The sequence below is a fragment of the Macaca nemestrina genome, chromosome 8 (assembly GCF_043159975.1).
Source record: "Macaca nemestrina isolate mMacNem1 chromosome 8, mMacNem.hap1, whole genome shotgun sequence".
Classification (NCBI taxonomy): Eukaryota; Metazoa; Chordata; class Mammalia; order Primates; family Cercopithecidae; genus Macaca; species Macaca nemestrina.
In genome coordinates this window covers 4,752,561-4,774,518 of record NC_092132.1, presented here as the reverse complement: position 1 = coordinate 4,774,518, position 21,958 = coordinate 4,752,561, and the positions used below count along the sequence as shown (strand labels likewise).

The 21,958-nt window shown below is 50.3% G+C and overlaps 1 protein-coding gene across 2 annotated transcripts in view; it reads right to left on the bottom strand.

Annotated features, from left to right (window-relative positions):
- Positions 1–21,958, bottom strand: part of LOC105488387 (argonaute RISC catalytic component 2) — a 119,274-nt gene that overhangs the window by 45,356 nt on the left and 51,960 nt on the right. For both annotated transcript variants that reach the window (XM_071067764.1, XM_011752382.3), the window contains exon 3: positions 7,491–7,611. In XM_071067764.1, coding sequence (XP_070923865.1) covers positions 7,491–7,611 — 121 coding nt within the window. The remainder of the gene's footprint in view (positions 1–7,490; positions 7,612–21,958) is intronic.

Genomic DNA, 21,958 nt, shown 5'->3' with positions numbered 1-21,958 from the left:
TTCTCTTTGGCCGCCGTCATGTAAGAAGTGCCTTTTGCCCTCCGCCATGACTGCAAGGCTTCCCTAGTCACATGGAACTGTAAGTCCAACTAAACCTCTTTCTTTTGTAAATTGCCCAGTCTTGGGTATGTCTTTATCAGAAGCATGAAAGCAGACTAATAAAGCACCACTAACCTTTTTTGTTGTTCAAAGGTCAATTGTATATATATTTCTTTTTCATTAGTGGTACTTCATAATAAAATTCTAAATAAATCATACACAAGTAACAGTAACTGAAAATGCACATTTGACGTAACATGGCAACATGGCAGGCACTCCTGCACTCACTGGTTCCCCCCTTTACTTTCTTTCTTTTTTTTTTTTTTGAGAAGGAGTCTTGCTCTGTCAGTTAAAGAAACAGCTCTGGAGGGGCTGACTCAGCCTCTTTGGGCTATGAGGGGCAAGTGCCCCCGTCAAACTGTCTGACTTCAGAAAGGGAGACAGAGTCTCTATGGGCCCAGGAACAGGGGCTTGGCTGGGCATGCGGGGGACGATTCCAGTTCGGACTGGCAGCTACCTGGTCCCAACAGGAGTGGCCGGTCACTGAGAAGGGAGTGCCATTCCCCTTGGCCAGAAACAGCACACCCAGGTCACAGTGTGCAGGTGGAGTAAGCTTGGGAGTAGGAGAGTGCGTGCATTTCCATCTCACACACGCCCCGGCCAGGAGGTACTTTAGGCCTGAGCACATCTGCGGCAACAGCACTCAGCATCCAGCCTACAGTGCCGTGCCCTGGCACGAATCGGACGCCTGTCAACGCCACCCTTCAAAAACCTCTGTAGTCAAAACTGAGGGGCAATTCCAAGGGGTCTATTTTCTCACAGCAAAATACACTCTAATTTGTAAATGTATTGTGGTCTAGCCTCCGCTTGGCCCGCAGAGAAAGGACACCAGAGTCACCCCAGGCTCTGTAACTGTCTGCCCATCCCGTGTCCACGGTGGCTGGCTGGTGCTCACATGCAGCAGCTTAGGGCCGCGTGGAGATTTTACGACGGCCGTCATGCCATGAGGGCAGGAGGCACGCGGCTCTCTGAGGGACAGGCCCCGTGTGCGTCTGGGCTGCCAGCAGCAGGTGGTCCACACCTGAGACATTGCTGCCTCTCAACAGCCCAAAGCACTCGGTCCCAATGACACGACATCTGAAGGTCACTCCCAGCATGGCTGCCTCGGGCAGGTGGCTCCGTTGGCCTCCTGCACACAAGGGCACAAGTAGGTGGCCCCACCCACCTCACAGGGCACTGTCGTCAGTTGTGTTGCAGTGCTGCCATCTGGGAGTGGCCCAACTGCCATTTTCTGAACATGGATAATAGAAAATGTCAGCCTAGGACTCCAATCCAGGGCCTGGAGCATGGGGAGGCAGCTGTGACATCCAATCTCCCCAGACAAGCCAAACCCACAAGCTGGCCTCCCTGTCCAGAAATCCTCAGGGTGAGAGAAGTAGGGCTGTCATGGGGTCATTCCCATTTCGGTGTCATCACACAACTCAACAACAAAGGGAAAACAGCACTCTAAAGAATGCAAAGAGGCCGGCCCGGGGCTCACGCCTGTAATCCCAATACTGTGGGAAGCCAAGGCGGGCTGGATCGCTTGAGCTCAGGAGTTGCAGACCTGCCTGGGCAAAGTGGCAAAACTCTGTCCCTACAAAAAGAAAATTAGCCGGGCATGGTGGCACATGCCTGTAGTCCCAGCTACTCAGGAGGCTGAGGTGGGAGGCTCACTTGAGCCCGGGTGGTGGAGGTTACAGTGAGCTGACATTGTGCCACTGCACTCTAGCCTGGGTGACGGAGAGAGACCCTGTCTGGAAAAAAAAAAGAGCACAAAGAAACTGTGTATGGAGCCAGGGAGAAGGCACAGAGGCACAGCTACCTTTCAAAAGGCTGTTCCTGCACTAAGCTTGGCTATGGCCCTGGCTGAGCCCATGGCCTCCCTGTCCACTGTCGCTGAGGAGGGGCAAGGGAGGCGCTGCAGGCGTGGCACGTCTGGCTGGCCACGAGGATCCCGACCTGGACGTGGCCTCCCTGGGGCGGCAGGAAGAGCGACCACACCCACTACACCTGCTGAGCCCAGGCTGAGAGACAGCTGCCAGGCTGCGTACCACATTCCCCTCCCACAAGGGGCCGTGCAGCTCACGTCTTATTGAAATGTGCCAGGCGCTGAGGTCTAAAGGCATGCTGTGACTCTGCAGGGCAGCAGCTCTCCAAAGGCAGATCACTGACCCCCAAAAGACCTCAGCACCAAAACCAGTCCCACCCATCATGTCTGCAAAGTGTAGTGGGAATTCAAGGTCACCTGGCAGATGACAGAGCAGGTACAGGGAGTGGCTGCTCAGCTAGCGCTCGACACCACTTCCTGACCACCTTGTACTGGGGTGGGCTCAAGTCAAGGCACCTGGCTCGTTCGAGGGGACCCTTGGCCCCAAGAGGTAGCAGGTCAGCCCCAAAGATGCTTGGGCCAGGCCCAGGCTAAGCAGGCTCCCCGCCGCACACTGCCCAAGCGGAGCCCCCAATGGCTTCCTAGGCCTCTCCTCGCCCCCTGCCTTCTCTACCCGAGCCTTCAAGTGCAGAAGCTTCACTGCTTCAGGAGCCCTTGGTCTCCCTTGCTGCCAGACACTCCCATCCCAGGTCAGCAGGCAACAGCCAGGCACACCTGTGGCCATAGCATGGCTGAGCTGGGCACAGAGGTGGACAGGCAGGAGTGCCAAACTACCATCTCCTTCAACAGAGAACTCTGTGCATGGCTGTCTTCTCCCAAGGTACGCTGCTTCCAGGCAGGGTCTACTATTGATCTGAGCTGTGGGTCCGCCCTAACTTCCTTCTGGGAAGGAGACACCTGTGCTGTCCACCACCACTCCCAGACCGTGTCAACCCAGACATTGAATTTGATCCTTCAGGGAGATGTGGGAATACATTCTCAGGTTCACCTTCCACCAGCCGAATCCCTTCCAGGCCAATGCCACCTGCCTTTTGTTATTTAGGGAGTTTATAGTTGTCTCCGTATGTTCCTAAACGGTGCTCCTTCTGGCCACCTTTCTAAATTTTCTACTCAACTGAGCAGAGAAGCTCCAGGGAGCTGCAGACCTTCCATGGGCCCCGACAAGGGGAGTTATGGGGCTGGACCCAGAGTCAAGAACAGATGACACAAATCATGCCTTCAAAAAAGGACCCAGGAGTTCAACCCCAAATGCTGATCAACTTGTATAGTTTCCTGTGTCTCCATCTCCAGTTCTGGGAGGTGAGGGAGTGCGGCTGGGCGGTCCCAGCGTCTCCCGGGCCTGGGAGAACTCGTCTCTCTTTCCACACAGGGGCTGGGATGAAGGCAGGCAGGCTAACATTGCAGTAGGAGATTTAGGAGCTTCGTGTGTAAGGGCGATGTGACACGGGCCCTCTGCACAGAGGCCTGGGCCAGAGCTGCCAGAGTCCCCACGAGCCTCCAGGGTAATGGAGCACCAGAACGATTCCGCTCTTACCACAAGTGCGGCACGAAAAAGTACTTCACAGAAAAAAGAGAAAACCCAAAGATGACATTGGGACATGATGCGAGAGGATGGGCATGGGGACACCTCCTTACGCAGGCTCTCAGACAGAAGGGGTTAATTTCTGCACCCCGCAGAGATCCTACAGAACCCCCAAACCAGTAGGAGAAGCGTGGTCTGCACCCAGAGAACCCCCACACTAACGAACACAGTGGCTTCGAGTAGGTTCTCTATGCCCTCTGGGACCTGAGCTTTTCTTTTTTCCTTTTTTTTTTGAGATGGAGTTTCGCTCTTGTTGCCCAAGGCTGGAGTGCAGTGGTGCGATCTCAGCTCACTGCAACCTCCGCCTCCCGGGTTCGAGCGATTCTCATGCTTCAGCCTCCGGAGCAGCTGCGATTACGGTTCTGCTCCACCACACCCGGCTAATTTTGTATTTTTAGTAGAGACGGGGTTTCACCATATTAGTCAGGCTGGTCTTGAACTCCTGACCTCAGGCGATCCGCCCACCTTGACCTCCCAAAGTGCTGGGATTAAAGGTGTGAACCACCGCACCCAGCCAACCTGAGCTTTTCATCTGACAAAAGAACAAGGATGGTTGGGATGAAACTTAAGAGGGAGTGAACGCCTAGTGGGTGTAGGGTTGCACGTATGAGGACTCATGTGGGCACCCCAGAAAAGCACTCTGACCATCAGCAAGGCTGACAGACCAGGGCCAGAAATCTGCAGCTCTGCAATTTAAGCTTTGTTTACATTTTTATTTTTAGACAGAGTCTCACTCTGTCACCCAGGCTGCAGTGCAGTGGCGTGATCCTGGCTCACTGCAACCTCTGCCTCCCGGGTTTGAGTGATTCTCATGCTTCAGCCTCCCAAGTAGCTGTGACTATAGGCGTGTGCCACCGTGCCTGGCCAATTTTTTTTTTTTGTATTTTTAGTAGAGATGGGATTTAATCACATTGGCCAGGCTGGTCTCATACTCCCGGCCTCCAGTGATTCACCTGCCTCGGCCTCCCAAAGTGCTGGGATTACAGGCATGAGCCACTGCACCTAGCCTTAAACAAAGAATTTTAAACCCTCGCTACTCAACGTGTGGCATGGGGCCAGCAGCACGGGCACCGGCTCGGGCTGGTGGGAGATGTACCATCTGGGGCTGCAGGGGACGGGCACGGGGCAGGGATGTACATGCTCACTGAACTCTCACAAAGCCCCTGGGAAGTAGTTTTTATTGCCATCTCTCTGTTTTACAGGTGAGGCAGTTGAGGCTTGGCCAGTTGAGGTGCCCCAGGTCCCACCACAGGAAGGGTGGAGCCAGGCCTCACACTCGTATCTAGTTTTACCCCAGAGTGTGTGCGCAGTTAATTTCCACAAAGACAGGTCTCGAATTTAAATATCAAATACCATATAGACTCCCCAAGCCCCTTTTCAGAAAAACTACCCTGATGCCCGCCCTGTGTGTAAATATAAATATGTACAGACAAAACTGTGCATAAACTCCTCATGCCTGTCTTTCTTATAAAACTTAAGTAAAAACAAATGCAAATTAAGCACAGAACTTTAAAATGACTACATTTCAACTCCACGGCACGCTAGTTGGCAAGGGGTGATCACGTTGAACTGATGGGCGTTTGGTCTAGGACTCGCTCCCATTGAGAAACCCAACATTCATCACCCTGGGCTGGCGGTGACAGTGCACAGACCACCGTCCCATTACAGCCACAAGGTCACTTTCTGCAGAGCCCCATATCGTAACTCGGCCTCTGCTCAGCCACAGCACATTCTCGCCTTGTCAGAGCGTGGCGACGTGGAGGGGCATCACTGGGCGTGGAGACTGCTGGGCCCTGCTGACCACCCAGAAAGGCTGAAAGGAGCTTATTCATTTCAAGATTATCATCAAAATGAAAAGCTGGCTCCTCTGGAGGCTGAGGTGGGAGGATCGCTTGAGCCTGAGAATTGAAGGCTACGGCGACCATGGCTGAACCATTGCTTTCCAGCCTGGACGACAGAGCAAGACCCTGTCTCAAAAGGAAGAAGACTGAACGTCTGTAGAGAGAGCTGCTAGCAGGCCCCTTGCTCTCCCACTAAAATAGACATCCCTGGCAGCAATCTGAGACCCTTTGCACACCGAGCTGGCTTCCTTCTCAGGGACTCAGGGTTGCAAAAGCAAACTGTGCACGTTGTTCCCAGAGGGAATTCCCCAGAGGGAATCAGCCTTTCATTCTCATAGTTGTTACATTCCTGGTTTCTGATGTGTTCGCTTCTTAAAGTATGTGTAAAGATTATTTTTTATTTTTATTTTTTTTTACTTTTTTTTTTTGAGACGGAGTCTCGCTCTGTCGCCCAGCCCGGGCTGGAGTGCAGTGGCGCGATCTCGGCTCACTGCAAGCTCCGCCTCCCGGGTTCACGCCATTCTCCTGCCTCAGCCTCCCGAGTAGCTGGGACTACAGGCGCCCACAACCGCGCCCGGCTAATTTTTTGTATTTTTAGTAGAGACGGGGTTTCACCGTGGTCTCGATCTCCTGACCTTGTGATCCGCCCGCCTCGGCCTCCCAAAGTGCTGGGATTACAGGCGTGAGCCACCGCGCCCGGCCTATTTTTTATTTTTTTGAGACTGAGTCTCACTCTGTTGCCCAGGCTGGAGTGCAGTGGTGCGATCTCAGCTCACTGCAACCTTTGCTTCCCAGGTTCAAGCAATTTTCCTGCCTCAGCCTCCAGAGTAGTTGGGATTATAGGCACCCGCCACTATGCCCAGTTAATTTTTATATTTTTAGTAGAGACGGGGTTTCGGCATGTTGGCCAGGCTGGTCTCGAACTCCTGACCTTGTGATCTGCCCACCTCGGCCTCCCAAAATGCTGGGGTTACAGGCGTGAGCCACCACGCCCGGCCTATAAAGACTATGTCTGAGCCGGGTTTCTGCTCTTCTTCTACTTACAAATAACATCCGTATCACTCTGGAGCAGCACACTTGTTGAAAGACACTCCCAAGAAGTGACACTTCTGGGCAGAAACTTTATTACTTTTTAAATAAAGCCATGATAAGGATAAAGGTAATAAAAGAAGGTGACATTTTAATATACCCACTCCTTCTGGGTTGACTAATCACCATCATTCTAATTTCAGATGAGTCACCGGCTAGAGCAGAATGTTAACTGGGCCTCACTGCCATGTCTCTCTCACAAACCCCTACATGAACGTGCTTTTCCATAGGCCTTCCTGTGGAGATGGAGTCTCATTCTGTCACCCAGGACGGAATTCGCGGCGCACTGAGAGAGCTCACTTAGCCTCGAACTCCTGAGTTCAAGGCATCTTCCTGCTTGGCCTCTGCAGGTCTTTAGAATACTGGTGCTTACTCTAGGCTCTTGTCTGACGGCGGTTTGTGGCTTGTGTTTTGTGTACTTTGTACTGAAACTTTGGTGGTTTCAACAAGTTCTCCGTATCTGTGTCAGGACCTAAATAAGTTAAACCCCTATCACTGAAAGCCACAATACAAAGAAGGTAGTTTTTGGCCGGGCGCGGTGGCTCAAGCCTGTAATCCCAGCACTTTGAGAGGCCGAGACGGGCGGATCACGAGGTCAGGAGATCGAGACCATCCTGGCTAACATGTTGAAACCCCGTCTCTACTAAAAATACGAAAAACTAGCCGAGCAAGGTGGCGGGCGCCTGTAGTCCCAGCTACTCGAGAGGCTGAGGCAGGAGAATGGCGTGAACCCGGGAGGCGGAGCTTGCAGTGAGCTGAGATCTGGCCACTGCACTCCAGCCTGGGAGACAGAGCAAGACTCCGTCTCAAAAAAAAAAAAAAAAAAAAAAAAAAAAAAAAAAAGAAGGTAGTTTTTATGGACCTCAGGACTAAGCGCATGGCAACGAGCTGCTCTCTCCTCCTCGGTGAAATGGTTTCGTGTATGAGAACAGGCATGACGGACTTTATAACACGTGTGAGCTTTACTTCACCGTACATTACTCCACCAAGGGCACCCGAGGGAGCTTACCTTGTCCCTCCCAATCGGAAGGGGCATGGCCGTGTACAGATTCTTCCTGCCGTCAAACACGGGCTTCCGATCCCCAAAGATCTGTGTTTTAAAGTGCTGGACCATGTGTTCCACGATTTCCCTGAAACAAAGACAAAAGTCGGGCAAAATGTCAATAAAATGAAGAAAATGGCATACAAGGATGATATTTTTCTGACGCTATTTTTTTTTTTTTTTTTTGAGATGGAATCTTGCTCTTGTGGCCCAGTCTGGAGTGCAATGGCGTGATCTCGGCTCACTGCAACCTCTGCCTCCCGGATTCAAGCAATTCTCCTGCCTTAACCTCATGAGTAGCTGGGATTAATGCCACTACGCCCGGCTAATTTTTTTTTTTTTTTTGAGACGGAGTTTCGCTCTTGCTGCCCAGGCTGGAGTGCAGTGTCACGATCTCAGCTCACTGCAACCTCCACCTCCTGGGTTCAAGTGATTCTCCTGCCTCAGCCTCCCGAGTAGCTGTGATTACAGGTGCCCGCCACTATGCCCGGCTAATTTTTTGTATTTTTTTTTTAGTAGAGACGAGGTTTCATCATGTTGGCCAGGCTGGTCTCAAACTCCCGACCTCAAGTGATCCATCTGCCTCGGCCTCCCAAAGTGCTTGGATTACAGGTGTGAGCCACCGCGCCTGGCCCTCTGATGCTACTTTTAAAGCAATTTTGTAAGACCTGTGGCTCCTTTGGGCAACAGGACTTCCAACTTCTATACAGAAGCAAACCAGACCCATGAGTGGGTTTGTGCTCATGCACTGAGTGAAACACGGGAGAACCTGGTATGCGCTGGGCACTTTCCATGCCCCATACAGCAGATGGCAGACACTTCCAGAACCCCCGGAGCTCCCTGGAGGCACTGACGAGAAGAAGAACAGAGCTTGTGACATTTGTGTTCCACGGAGGTAGGGTCAGGCGCCATGCCCCCGCACGACTCCCTACTATGCGCACAGACTGGCAGGTGTGGCTCGGCTTGTCTGCCGGCCTCACTGTGGCCACTAGGATTTGCTGTGTGACCCCAGTCAAGGGGATTGTGAGACTGGCTTGGCCTTCTGTGCTCCTCTGATCGCCAGAAGAACGAGTCCTGGGTGCTGCTGCCCCTCCAGTCCAGCCTGACCCAGGGGCCCAGCCAAACTTCAGCCCACTTGCAGAGCCACGGTATGAAACGGATGCTTGCTGCTGGGAGGGGCTGAGTTTTTGGTGTTGGGGGCTCAGGCATTCCAGTGGCAGAAGGCTGCTAGATGCAAGGAAGCTGCTCTGCAGTGCTCCATGATCCCCACCCTCCACCCCCCAACCCCTACTTCCCCACCGTGACAGACAGGCCTCCAGAAACACACTCTGCAAACCTCCTGCTGGCCTGAGCTCTGCTCCAAAGAGGTGCCAGCTGGGCATAGCATTCTCCTGGCATTTCAGGTGGTTGTTTTATTTTATTTTATTAGAGACAGGGTCTCACTCTATCTTACTAGAGTACAGTGGCGCGATTACTGCTCACTGCAGCCTTGACTTCCCGGGCAGAAGCAATCCTCCCATCCCAGCCTCCCAAGTAGCCGGAACTACAGGCAACAGGCCACTATGCCCAGCTAATGTTTAAATTTTTTTGTAGAGATGGGGCCTCCCTTATGTTGCTCAGGCTGGTCTCGAACTCCTGGGCTCAGGCAATCCTCCCACCTTTGCCTCCCAAAGTGCTGGGAGTACAGGCATGCGTCACTGTGCCCAGCTCAGAGGGGTTCTGAGGCATTTTAACTCAGCTCACTAAATGCCTACCCTCTCACACCATGCCTGATGAAGTGCAAATATGAAGACCTGGGGTCCCTGCCTGCCCACAGAGGCCCAAGTGAGGGAAGCGCAGAGGCCCACGGGGTGCTCAACATCTCGGGTTTTTTTACCAGGAAATGCCAGCTCAGGGGATGTGGTAAAGAGGGAGAGACGAAGGTGGGGGCGGGGGAGTCGCTGAGAAACCTCCACAGGGAGGCAGGAACACAGCGCGGCTAGAATGGTCTTTCTCCTGGGCAGAGTCTCGGTCCTCTCTCAGGAAGCAAGAATCCGCCAACTCCTTCCATTCCTTTCCCAAAAGACGAGGCAAGCTGGCCTGGAGGGCTTATTCAGAATGGCTTTGCTGGGTCTACCTCCAACATTCTCAGGAAGAGGGTCTCAAGGATCCAGCTAACCTGCCCTCAACACCTGCGGTCTGGGGAGTGCCCGTGGCAGATGCCCAGAGCCTCTCAGTGACATCTTTGAGGGCTCCACCAAGCTGCACCCGCCTCTGACAGTGCTGGGAGATCCAGCCTGGGCAGGGTATAGCCCCGAGGGCCATCAGCATGGCCCCGGCATCCATCCCTGCCATGCCCACCGGGCAGCCAGGGCACAATCTCACCTGGCACCTCCCTGACCTGCTCTGGGCTGCCCAAGACAAGGTGTGCCCTGCAGCTCTTGCGAGAGGACAGCTCATTCCTCCGCGCTCTCTCCAAACCATTACAAAGGGTCCGCAACCTTCGGAGGACCTCATCTCCCTGGCCAGGGTAGCACAGTCAACTTGAGGTGCAGATGGCTCCATTGGAGGGAAGGTGGGTTCTACTCACGTTCAAAGAACAAATCATTCTGGCCTAATTCAAACTTGACCTGAACACAGTAAGACGGCACACACCCTGACTCATTTTATGAGGTTAGCAAAACCTTTAGGTTGAAACTAGACAGGAAGAGTACTAAGAAATCACGGGCCAATCACTTATAAACAGAGGCAGGAACAAGCTGAATCTAGCAACATGTTCAAAAATACATCATCGTGTCAAAGTTCAGTTGATACCAGAAACAAAAGGTTGAATTTAACATTATAAAATTCATTAACATGAAACAGGTTATAAACCTAAAAGCTGTAACTGAAAAATATCCAAGAAAGCATAAGAGAAAAATGTTCCTAAACCTTGGGATAGACAACAATTTCTAAGAAATGTGTTCTTAAAGAAAAAAATTCATAAACTAGGCTTCATTAAAATTAAAAACTTTTACCCATCTCTTAAAAAAAAAAAGAGAGAGAGAGAGACACCATTATAAAAATGAAAAGACAAGGCCAGGCGCGGTGGCTCACGCCTATAATCTCAGCACTTTGGGAGGCAGGTGGATCACTTCAGGTCAGGAGTTTGAGACCAGCCTGGCCAATATGGTGAAACCCCATCTCTACTAAAAATACAAAAAGTTAGCCAGGTGTAGTGATGGGTGCCTGTAATCCCAGTTACTTGGGAGACTGAGGCGGGAGAATCGTTTGAACCCAGGAGGCGGAGGTTGCAGTGAGCCAATATTGTGCTGCTGCACTCCAGCCTGGGCATGACAGAGTGAGACTCCATCTCAAAAACAAACAAAAACAAAAAGAGCAATCAACTAGGAGGAAATATTCCATAGTCACACAGACACACATCTAACAAAGAACTTGTAAGCATAATGTATTTAGGAAAATTCTTACAACTCAGTAAGACAGATAATCCAACTTAAATGAGCAAAAGATTTGACCAGACATGTGGCAGAAGAGGATACACAAATGGCGGATAAGCACATTAAAGGGGGTTCATCACTAGGCTTTAGGGAAGTGGAAATGAAGCTGCAGACATCCAGTAGAGAGGCTAAAATCGGAACGGGTATCAATACCAAGAGCTGGTGAAGGCGGAGGGAAAAGCTCTTTTCTACGAGGCTGATGCGACTACTTTGGGGGAAAAAGTGTGGCAGTTTCTTACAAAGGTCCATGTCTATTTACCACCCTGTCCAGCAACATCTGACACAAGAAAAATGAAAAAACACATCCACGCAAACATTTGCATACAAATGTGTACACCAGCTCCAAACCTAAAAGAATTCAAATCAATGTCCATCAGCTGGTGAGTGGACAGACCCACACAATGCAGTACTTGAGTCACCACTGCATGCAACATGACGGGTGTCTTAGAAACACGCTTGGGGAACAGAGCCAGCCACCAGGAGGAACAGGTATACCATGATAATGATTCCATGTATAGGAAACTCTCTGACAGGCAAAAACAATCTATACTGACAGAAAGCAGGTCTGTGGTTTGCCTTGGGGCAGGGGACGACAAGCTTAACTGCAATGGGGCAGGCGCTTTGGGGTTGTTAGCATGTCCTATTGATTGTGGCGGTTCTTACGGGAGTGTATACACTTTTTAAAGATCATAGGCCTATATAAAGGTATGTCTAGGAGATACTGTGGGTTCGGTTCCAGACCAGCACAATAAAGGAAATGTCACAAAAAAGCCAGTCACACAAAGATGTTGGCTTCCCAGTGCACAGAAAAGTTCTGTTTCCACTGTACTGCCATCTATTCAATGTGCAATAGCATCGTGTCTAAAAAAAAAAGTACATTCTTTGATTAAAAAATACTTTATTGCTAAAAATGCTGACACAGACATGAAGGGCACTGATAAGACTTGCTTGGCACGGGGCTGCCATGAACCTTCAATTTGTTAAACGACGACAACAAACAGTACCTGCAAAGGGCAATAAAGCAAAGCACAGGCTGGAGTGGTGGCTCATGCCTATAATTCCAGCATTTTGGGAGGCTGAGGCGGGCGGATCATGAAGTCAGAAGTTCGAGACCAACCTGGCCAACATAGTGAAACCCCAACTCTACCAAAAATACAAAAACTTAGTCAGGCATGGTGGCGGGTGCCTGTAGTCCCAGCTACTTGGGAGGCTGAGGCGGGAGAATCGCTGGAACCCGGGAGGCGGAGGTTGCAGTGAGCCGAGATCATGCCATTCCACTCCACCTCAGGCGACAGAGTGAGACTCCATACATACATACATACATACATACATACATACATACATACATAGCAAAGCACAATAAAATGAGGTGTGCCTATACTTAAAACAGTACAAAACAACATTTTGTTGTACGTGAATTATATCTTGATAAAAGTTGGTATCTGTAAAAATCAATGTAACATGTTAGAGAAAAATTATGACAATCGTAGCCAGGCGGAGTGGCTCACGCCTATAATCCCAGCACTTTGGGAGGCCCAGGTGGGTGGATTACTTGGGGTCAGGAGTTTAAGACCAGCCTGGCCAGCATGGTGAAACCCTGTCTCTACTAAAACCATAAAAAAAATTAGCTCGCCAGGCACGGTGGCTCACGCCTATAATCCCAGCACTTTGGGAGGCTGAGGAGGGTGGATCACCTGAGGTCAGGAGTTTGAGACCAGCCTGGCCAACATGGTGGAACTCTGTCTCTACTAAAAATACAAAAATTAGCCAACCTGGCCAACATAGTGAAACCCCAACTCTACCAAAAATACAAAAACTTAGCCAGGCATGGTGGCAGGTGCCTATAATCCCAGCTACTTGGGAGGCTGAGGTAGGAAAATGGCTGGAACCCAGGAGGCGGAGGTTGCAGTGAGCTGAGATCATGCCACTGCACTACAGCCTGGGCAACAGAGTGAGACTCCATCTCAAAAAAAAAAAAAAATTAGCTGGGCATGGTGGCACATGCCTGTAGTCCCAGCTACTTGGAAGGCTGAGGCATGAGAATTGTTTGAACACAGGAGGCAGAGGTTGCAGTAAGCTGAGACTGCACCACTGCACTCCTGCCTGGGTGACAGAGCGAGACTCCTTCTCAAAAACGAAACAACAAAAACAAAAAGAAAAATTATGACAATTTCAAAGTTGTACAAGAAAAGCATTTAATAAAATTCAACATCCACTCATTTTTTTTTTTTTTTTGAAACAGAATCTTACTCTGTTGTCCAGGCTGGAGTGCAGTGGTGCAATCACAGTTCGCTGCGAACTTGAACTCCTGGGCTCAAGGGACCCTCCCAACCAGCCTCCTAAGTAGCTGTGACTATAGGCACATGCCACCACAATGGCTAATTTCTAACTTTGTGTAGAGATGAAACTTTGCCATGCTGCCCAGGCTGGGCTCAGGCAATCCTCTCACCTTGGCCTCTCTAAGTGCTGGGATTACAGGTATGAGCCATCATGCCTGGTACTTATGATTTAAAAAAAAAAAAAAAATTAGAGAAGTAGGGATAGAAGGAAGTCTTAATCTGGTAGGAAATCTGCACAGAAACCTTCTCAAAGTCTACAGCAAACCAACTTTCCCTGAGGCTCGCAACGTAACAAAGACGCCCAAATCACCGCTTTTGTTCAATGCCGCGCTACAGGTCACAGTTACCACCGCAGGGCAAGAAAGGGATTGTAAGGAAGAAAAAAACTGTCATTACTGCTGGACATTAGGACTGTATTTGCTGAAAATTCAGAAGAGGCTACAGAGCAAAAGGGAGCTTCAGAAAGCCAGAGCGCTGCCTCCCGGTCTGGGCTGCGGGCCACGCACAGGGTGAGTGCTGCCTATGCCCCTCCTTGGATAAAGATGCATGTTGCCCTCCAGTGCACCTTTCTTCACTCCTGTGTTCTCAGTGAAAGAGGTGGCGGAAAAGGAGTGGCGGAGTCAGCCATCCAACAAACATCTCAGTGATGATGCCTGCAAGCACCGCCTCCTGCAGGGATGGGTCCCTCGGCTTCCCCGTTCTCTCCCCTCTATGAAATCCAGGTTCTCCACAAAGATTTGGTCCCTGGCAGTACACTGGCAGTTCCCCCCTCCTTTTTTCCCTATGAGACAATCTCGTGGCTACTCTAAGTTGCGTATCACAGCAGAGGAATTCCTGAGTGACTTGGTGATACGCAACCGCTGTGTTTGGAAACAGTTATTTAATTGTAGAATGTAACATAATGGCAATACATCATTGATTACATACTTCAGAATCGGTGGCCACCCTGCACCTTGGCCTCCCTTCTCCTTCTAGTTTCTAAAAGAAAAGACCTCTGCCCTGACCCCCACCTGTCTGCCCCACAATTGGAGAGTGGCAGCCAAAAGCAGTGTGGTCCTCCCCATAGCAGGGGTGCAGCTGAGGTGCGGGTCCTCCCAGAGCTACACGCACAGGGAGGATGGAGGCAGGCATGGCGGTTCCGAGTCCCAACCTGTATTCACAAAGTTTTTTGTTTGTTTGTTTGAGACGGAGTCTCGCTCATAAGCCAGGCTGGAGTGCTCTGGCATAATCCCGGCTCACTGCAACCTCCACCTCCTGGGTTCAAGCGATTCTCCTGCCTCGGCCTCCCCAGTAGCTGGGACTACAGGAGTGTGCCACCATGCCCAGCTAGTTTTTGTATTTTTAATAGAGATGAGGTTTCACCATGTTGGCCAGGATGCTCTTGATTTCCTGACCTCGTGATCCACCCACCTCAGCCTCCTAAAGTGCTGGGATTACATGAGCCACCTTGCCCGCCTCAGCCTCCTAAAGTGCTGGGATTACAGGCATGAGCCACCTTGCCCGCCTCAGCCTCCTAAAGTGCTGGGAATACAGGCGTGAGCCACCTTGCCCGCCTCAGCCTCCTAAAGTGCTGGGATTACAGGCGTGAGCCACCTTGCCCGCCTCAGCCTCCTAAAGTGCTGGGATTACAGGCGTGAGCCACCTTGCCCGCCTCAGCCTCCTAAAGTGCTGGGATTACAGGCGTGAGCCACCTTGCCCGCCTCAGCCTCCTAAAGTGCTGGGATTACAGGCGTGAGCCACCTTGCCCGCCTCAGCCTCCTAAAGTGCTGGGATTACAGGCGTGAGCCACCTTGCCCGCCTCAGCCTCCTAAAGTGCTGGGATTACAGGCGTGAGCCACCTTGCCTGGCCCAGAAATTTTTTCTTTGAGAGTCAGAAACACTCTGACTTAAAAAAAAAAAAAAATTCAGTAAAGAGATATACCATGTTTATGGATCAGAATATTTTCGTCAAACAAATCCATCCTTTTAATTTCAGTAAAAATCCAGAGTGGGATGTATTTTTGTTTGATAGGATTTAATAAACTCATCCTAAAATAGAAGTGGAAATCTGAAAGACAAAGGCTGGCAGGTATTCTTGAGGAGGAGCACCTGGAGGGAAGCAGTGGCGCTGAGGCAGGCAGAGAGCTCGGGACAGAGCCCAGAGCCCAGAAACAGGCCCAGGGGATGGGGGCGGCAGGAGAGAGAGCAGGACGCACTTCTCAGTGACTTACGGCAGGCAGCCACACACACAGGATTCAAGGAAATACAACCGAGCCCCGCTACTGGAGACTCCTCCGGATGAATACTCACTGTCGTGAGCCCCATCCAGCACTCGGCATGATGACTCCGCTCACTGACCGTCCTGTGGGCCCCTGGAGGCAGGGTCAGGTCCAGCTCGTCCTGTACACCCAACACGGTGTGCGGTTTGGGCTGGGCAGATCTCTTAAGAGAAGGAGGCTGTTCGGTCGTGCCAGCGAGGCAGTGCCCCGAGGGGCTGCAATGCACACCCGTGGAGTCGGCCGGCAGACAATCCTGGCCACCACTCAGGCATCCACCGCCCAGAGCGAGCATCCCTGGCTACCTGCCGCAGCCCCCGTGCCTCAGGGCCCACTGCTGAGGGTGAGGAGGGGCCGATCGTGGACCGCGTGGCTGTGGCAGCAGGATGGCACCTTGCTGCCTAACTCTAACACAGGCGGTCCCTTCCCTCCTCAAACACAGATGACCACATACTTGGCAGTGAATTTTCTTTCTTTGTAAAACTGTGATAAAATACAGATAACATAAAATTGACCATTTCAACTGAGGGTTCAGTTCAGTGGCACTAAGTGTGTCCATGCTGTCGTGCAACAATCACCACCCTCCGTCCACAGATGTTTTTCATTTCCCCAAAGTGAAACTGTACCTGTGAGGCACTAACTCCCAGCCAGCCCATGGAGCCACCTGGGGACGCTGCTCTCGGAATCCCCGAATCTGGTTCTTCGTTTCAATCCAGTGCAAGCACTTGAGCGAGTGTCCCTGCTTCTGGAGAGCCGGCTCTGCTGGCCAACCAGGTCTCAGGCTTGCTCTTGACTTCCCAACAAAGATGACAGCCCAGGAGCCCATTTGCATGCATTCCGTCCACCGGTGGGCCCCCAGCCTCTTAGAGCGTGACCCATGTTGAAACGAAGGAAAAGGAGAACCACTGCCAAGCTGTTAGTGCTCGTTCTGCCAAGTCCTAAGCGGGGACAACTCCCTCCTCAGTCACCACCCAGGACGAGGACAGTGCCAAGCAGCACCCCACACAGGGCCAGGGCCGCCTCGCAGAAGCCAGAGCGTGCTTGCTAATGCAGGGAATCAGGCCTGCCCTGTTTGCCTGTTTGCCCTTTTGTCATAACTCTGACAGGTTCCCTCTTTTACAAATGTCATCCTTTCATTAATTTCTAATTACACAGTTTTTGCCTTAATACATTCTCATCGAAAGTTTCACATAACGATAAAGCTAAAAGTCCCAGCCTGGGCAACATGGAGAGACCCTATCTCTCCAAAATATTTAAAAATTAGTGGAGTGTGGTGGTGCACACCTGTGGTCCCAGCTACTTGGGAGGCTGAGGTGGGAGGATCACTTGACCCCAGGAGGTCGAGGTTGCAGTGAGCCATGATTGCATCACTGCACTCCAGCCTGGGTAACAGAGGGAGACCCTGTTTGAAAAAGAAAAATAAAAAAACCCAAAAAGCTAAAAGTCTGTTTCCACTACCCACTCATTTCAATCTCCATTCTAAGAAGTAACCTTATCCTTTTCAAACCTATGCTTTCACATAAACACATAGCTATGTACAAATACAGTGCTTTATTATTTTTATACACACGGTATCAAACCCACACTTTTGAGGCTCCCATTTTCCTACTCTGTGTCTTTGAGATCTTTCCTCCTAACTGTATACAATGTGGCCACCAAGTCTAGAACTACAGACCAGTAATCATGTGCCTTTAGTGTTTACCACTTAACCACTTGCTACTTAGTTGCCTGTGTTTCTGGGCTTGGAGGTCAACCTGGGAGCCCCACTCCCCTGCTGCCAAGCGCCACACTGCATTCCCCAGTGCACTCCTCTAACCCGTCGCTTCCTACTGATATTCAGATGGTGTCTTTCGTTGTTCTTTTTTGTTCAAAGTAGTCATCCTATACATCTCCTTGAGATACAGAGACTGAGAAGGAGAACGGGTGTGTCGGAAGTGTTTCTGCTTTAACACCCGCACCAGACTGTCTTCTAAAGAGGCAGGGCCCACCTGCACTCCTGTGAGTGGCTCATGCCCAGAGCCACAGAGCTCCAGGTGCGAGGCTGAGTGTGACGCAGCCATGCTGCCCGGCCCTCCGCTTCACAGCACAGGACAATCGCGTCTGCTAGTTCTTCTGGGGCCACTTGACGACGGAGCTCAAGACGAACAAGGAGGAAGAGGGGCAGGGGAAGGGAGATGAGCCCATCTCCTCCTCGCAGCCCACCCGTGCTTCTCAGCACAGAGCAGGCGGGCAAGGCCCACATGACTTCAGCAAGGCTTAGGTTGTGCGGGCCTTGCTCCCATGCTTTCTTGGGGCTGGCTCAAGACTGGCTGTGTTGTGCAGCCACCTCGGTGCCCACAGCTGTACAGGACGCTCCTGAGAAGAGGGGTCTTGCTTGCACCAAACCCCACCCCGGCAGCCCTGGGAAAGGGCGGACTGTACTGCAGGGCCTGAGGGCACTGAGGCTGCTTCACTAGGTAGCTGTCAGAACGTCGTCACGAGGTGACTGAGGTGCAAGAGCATCTTTCTCATGACCTTGGACAAAGTCTCTGTGTTGGACTCATTAAACATCGACCCGGGGCACTGCACGAGGTTTGGGAACTCACAACTAAGACGCCATCCCTGCTCTCACAGAGGCTGCAGTGTGGAAAGAAATGGCTAGGAGATGCCAGGCAGCAGGACGGAGGAGCTCCCCGGGCCCAGACTCATGACGGGCTCAGGGCCCCACCTTCGTCTCCCTTTGCACTCGGAGCTCCCCTCCAGCAGCACTGACCATGGGCACCATCCACCTCCCCAATGGGGACAGGAGCCACGTCTGCCTCAGCCACCACTGCACCTCCAGGGCATTGCAGCTGATGCTTGAGCAGGGGTCTCAGGAACGTGGGTCCTGGGAGGAGGGTCCTACGAGGCAGGCCAGGGTTCCCACACAGGTCTTGCGAGCACAAACATTTTACTTCTGGCATTTTCCTATGCTGTTTTGATTGATTACAATTTTGAGATAGGGCCTAAAGGTTCCTAGGTCTAGGCAGCAACTCTCAACCTGGCTCACAGCCTAATAGGCTGGCCTTGGCCCCGTGCATGCAGGTCCTGCCCTGCATCTGCTGCTTACCAACTGCGTGACCCGACCCTGGCAGGCGAAACCACCGGCGTGTAGTAGCACAGTCCTGGAAAGACACCACGTTCTCATCACCCTCAGCCTCTTTCTGGTGTCAGATGACAAAGCCTTGGCCATGCCTAGTTTCATAAAAGAAAGCTGCTTGTATACTGTGGTCGATGGCCTAAGGGCCCACCTGCCACTGCACCAGTCAGCAGCCCAGAAAATATGGGTCAGGCGTGGTGGCTCACACCTGTAATCCCAGCACTTTGGGAGGCCAAGGTGAGCAGACAGCTTGAGGCCACAAGTTTGAGACCAGCCTGGGCAACATGGTGAAACCCTGTCTCTACTAAAAATACAGAAATTAGCTGGGCACAGTGACTCACGCCTGTAATCCCAGCACTTCGGCAGGCCAAGGCGGACAGACCACAAGAGGGCAGGAGTTTGAGACCAGCCTGAGCAACATGGTGAAACCCAATCTCTATTAAAAACACAAAATTTGCCGGTTGTGGTGCTGCATGCCTGCAATCCCAGCTACTCCAGATGGGTGGCCGAGGCACGAGAATCGCTTGAACGCAGGAGGTGAAGGTTGCAGTGAGCCCAGATCATGCCACTGTACTATAGCCTGGGCAACAGAGTGAGACCCTGTCTCAAAAAAAAGAAAAAAAAGGAAAAAGGAAATGTGTATACTGCTTCATGCCCTCATTCTGCTTCTAAGAGTACCCCCTAAATCACAGATTCACACAGGGTTCTATCCCAGGGAAATGCAAAAACAAACCAGCAGTCCCACTGAGGGAGAGCCACACAGCAATGACATATACTAAAAGATCTAGGAAGACCTTTAGTAAAGAAAGCTGCTTAACCCAGTGGTGCACATAGTTTTTGTTCAGAAATACACGTTCTAGTAAGTGCATATTTAAAGAATCTCATAGAACTCTCAACATACTCTGGACATGTTGAGTGATTCCAACTGTTTAGTTTTACAGATATGAGAACTAAGTTCCCAGACATTCTCTCTTAGCATATTCAGTTTTGCAACCATCGCCATGGCTTAGAACATTTTTACCACCCCAAAAATCAACACCATACTCAACAGTAGTCACTCCCCACCATTCCAGGAAAAGAAAAATTTACACACCAATTTATAATAGCATCCAAAAACACAGCACACTTCAGATTCATAGTGACCACAATAAAAAATTCAAAGGGGCTTTCTAGCATAAATTGATGAGTTGTTTATATTTATTATTCTATGTACTTGGAAAAACAATAGATCCAGAATAGCTAAAACAATTGTGAAGAACAACAAATTTGGAGGAATTACTTAATCGGATTTCAAGCCTTACCACTTAACTATAGTTAAAATGACCAAGAGTTCCTGGCCTAAAGACAACACAAAAGATAATCCAGAAATAGACCCACACAAATATTCAGGTTGAGCACCCCAATCTGAAAACCCCAAATCCCAAATGCTCCAAAATCTGAAACTTTATGAGCACCAACATGACGCTCAAAGGAAATGCTCACTGGAGCATTTTGGGTGTCAGGTTTTCAGATCTGCAATTCTCAACTGGTAAGCATAATGGAAATATTCCAAAATCCAAATAAATAAATAAATAAATGAAAACTTGAAACACTTCTAGTCCTAAGTATTTTGAATAAGGGATACTCAACCTGTACAATCAAATGATTTTTTTCAAAAGTCAAAAGGTAAATCAGTGGGTGAAAGAAAAGTATTTTCAACAGACCACTACCTCACACCATACATAAAAATTAATTCAAGATGGATCACGGACTAAATATGCAAGCAAAAACTATAATTCTAAAATAAAAACAGGAGAATATCTTTATGATCCCTAGGTAGGCAAAAATTTCCTAGAGAGAATATACTATGTAACAGCTGTTTTTAAAAATTTATAAATTAGACTTCAACAAAACTAAAAAGCTCTGCTCATTAAAAGAAAGACACCATTAGGAAGGTGAGATGACAAGTTTTGGACTAGGAGAAAATATTCCCAGTATAGACTCGTATGATGGTGGTTTTTAGGTGCCAATGTGTCTAGATTAAAGAACAATCCAGAGAACTGGTAAAGCATGACTCCTGGGTATGCCTGTGTGGCTGTTTCCAGAGGAGACGGCGTGTTAGTCAGGGACCGGGTGGGGATCTGCCCCCAGTGTGGGTAGTGCCATCCAATCAGCTAGGGGCCCAGATAGAAAAAAAAGGAGAGAAAGAGTGATTTCTTCTCTCCCTCCTGGGGCTGGGACACTGTCTTCCTCCTGCCTTGGACATCAGAACTCCAGGCTCCCTTGGCCTTTGGGCTCCAGGACTTATAGCAGCAGCCCTGTGGGTTCCAGGTCTTTGGCTTCCCTGATTATAAGGCTTTCTGAGCCCCGCTACTGACACTCTAGGCTCTCCAGGTTATAAATGGCCTGCTGTGGGACACCTTAGCCTCTGCAATCATGTGAGCCAATTCCCCTAATAAATCCCCTCTCATATCTATAGATATATGTACAGTCATGTGTGGTTTAACCATGGGGATATGGCCTGAGAAATTCACTCAGGCGATTTCATTGCGGTGTGAATATCATAGAGTATATTTACATACACCCACGAGGTAGAGTTTACCACACACCTAGGCTGCAAACCTGTACAGCATGTGACTACTGAACACTGCAGGCAATTGCAACACCATGGTAAGGATGTGTGCATCTACATATACCTAGGCTGGGCCCAGTGGCTCATGCCTGTAATCCCAGCACTTCGGGAGGCTGAGGCAGGCAGATCACTTGAGGTCAGGAGTTTGAGAGTAGCCTGGCCAATATGGTGAAATCCCATCTCTATTAAAAATACAAAAAATTAGCCAGGTGTGGTGGCAGGTGCCTCTAATCCCAGCTACCTGGGAGGATGAGGCAGGAGAATCGCTTGAATCCAGGAGATGGAGACTGCAGTGAGCCGAGATTATGCTACTGGACTCCAGCCTGGGTGACAGAGCAAGACTCCATCTCAAAATAAAAAATAAAAAAATCTAAACTCAGAAAGGGTAATGCACTGCTCTACAACGTTACGTGGTCTATGACGTCAGTAGGTGATAGGAATTTTTCAGCTCCCTTACAATCTTTTGGGACCACTGTGGTATATGTGGTCTGTCACTGGCCAAACGCTGTCATGCGGTACATGACTATATCTCTATCCTATTGGTTCTGTCGCTCTGGAGGACCCTGACAAATGTAACATGCATCTAGAATATACTAAAAACTCTCATGGATCAATAACAAAAAGACAAACTCGGTG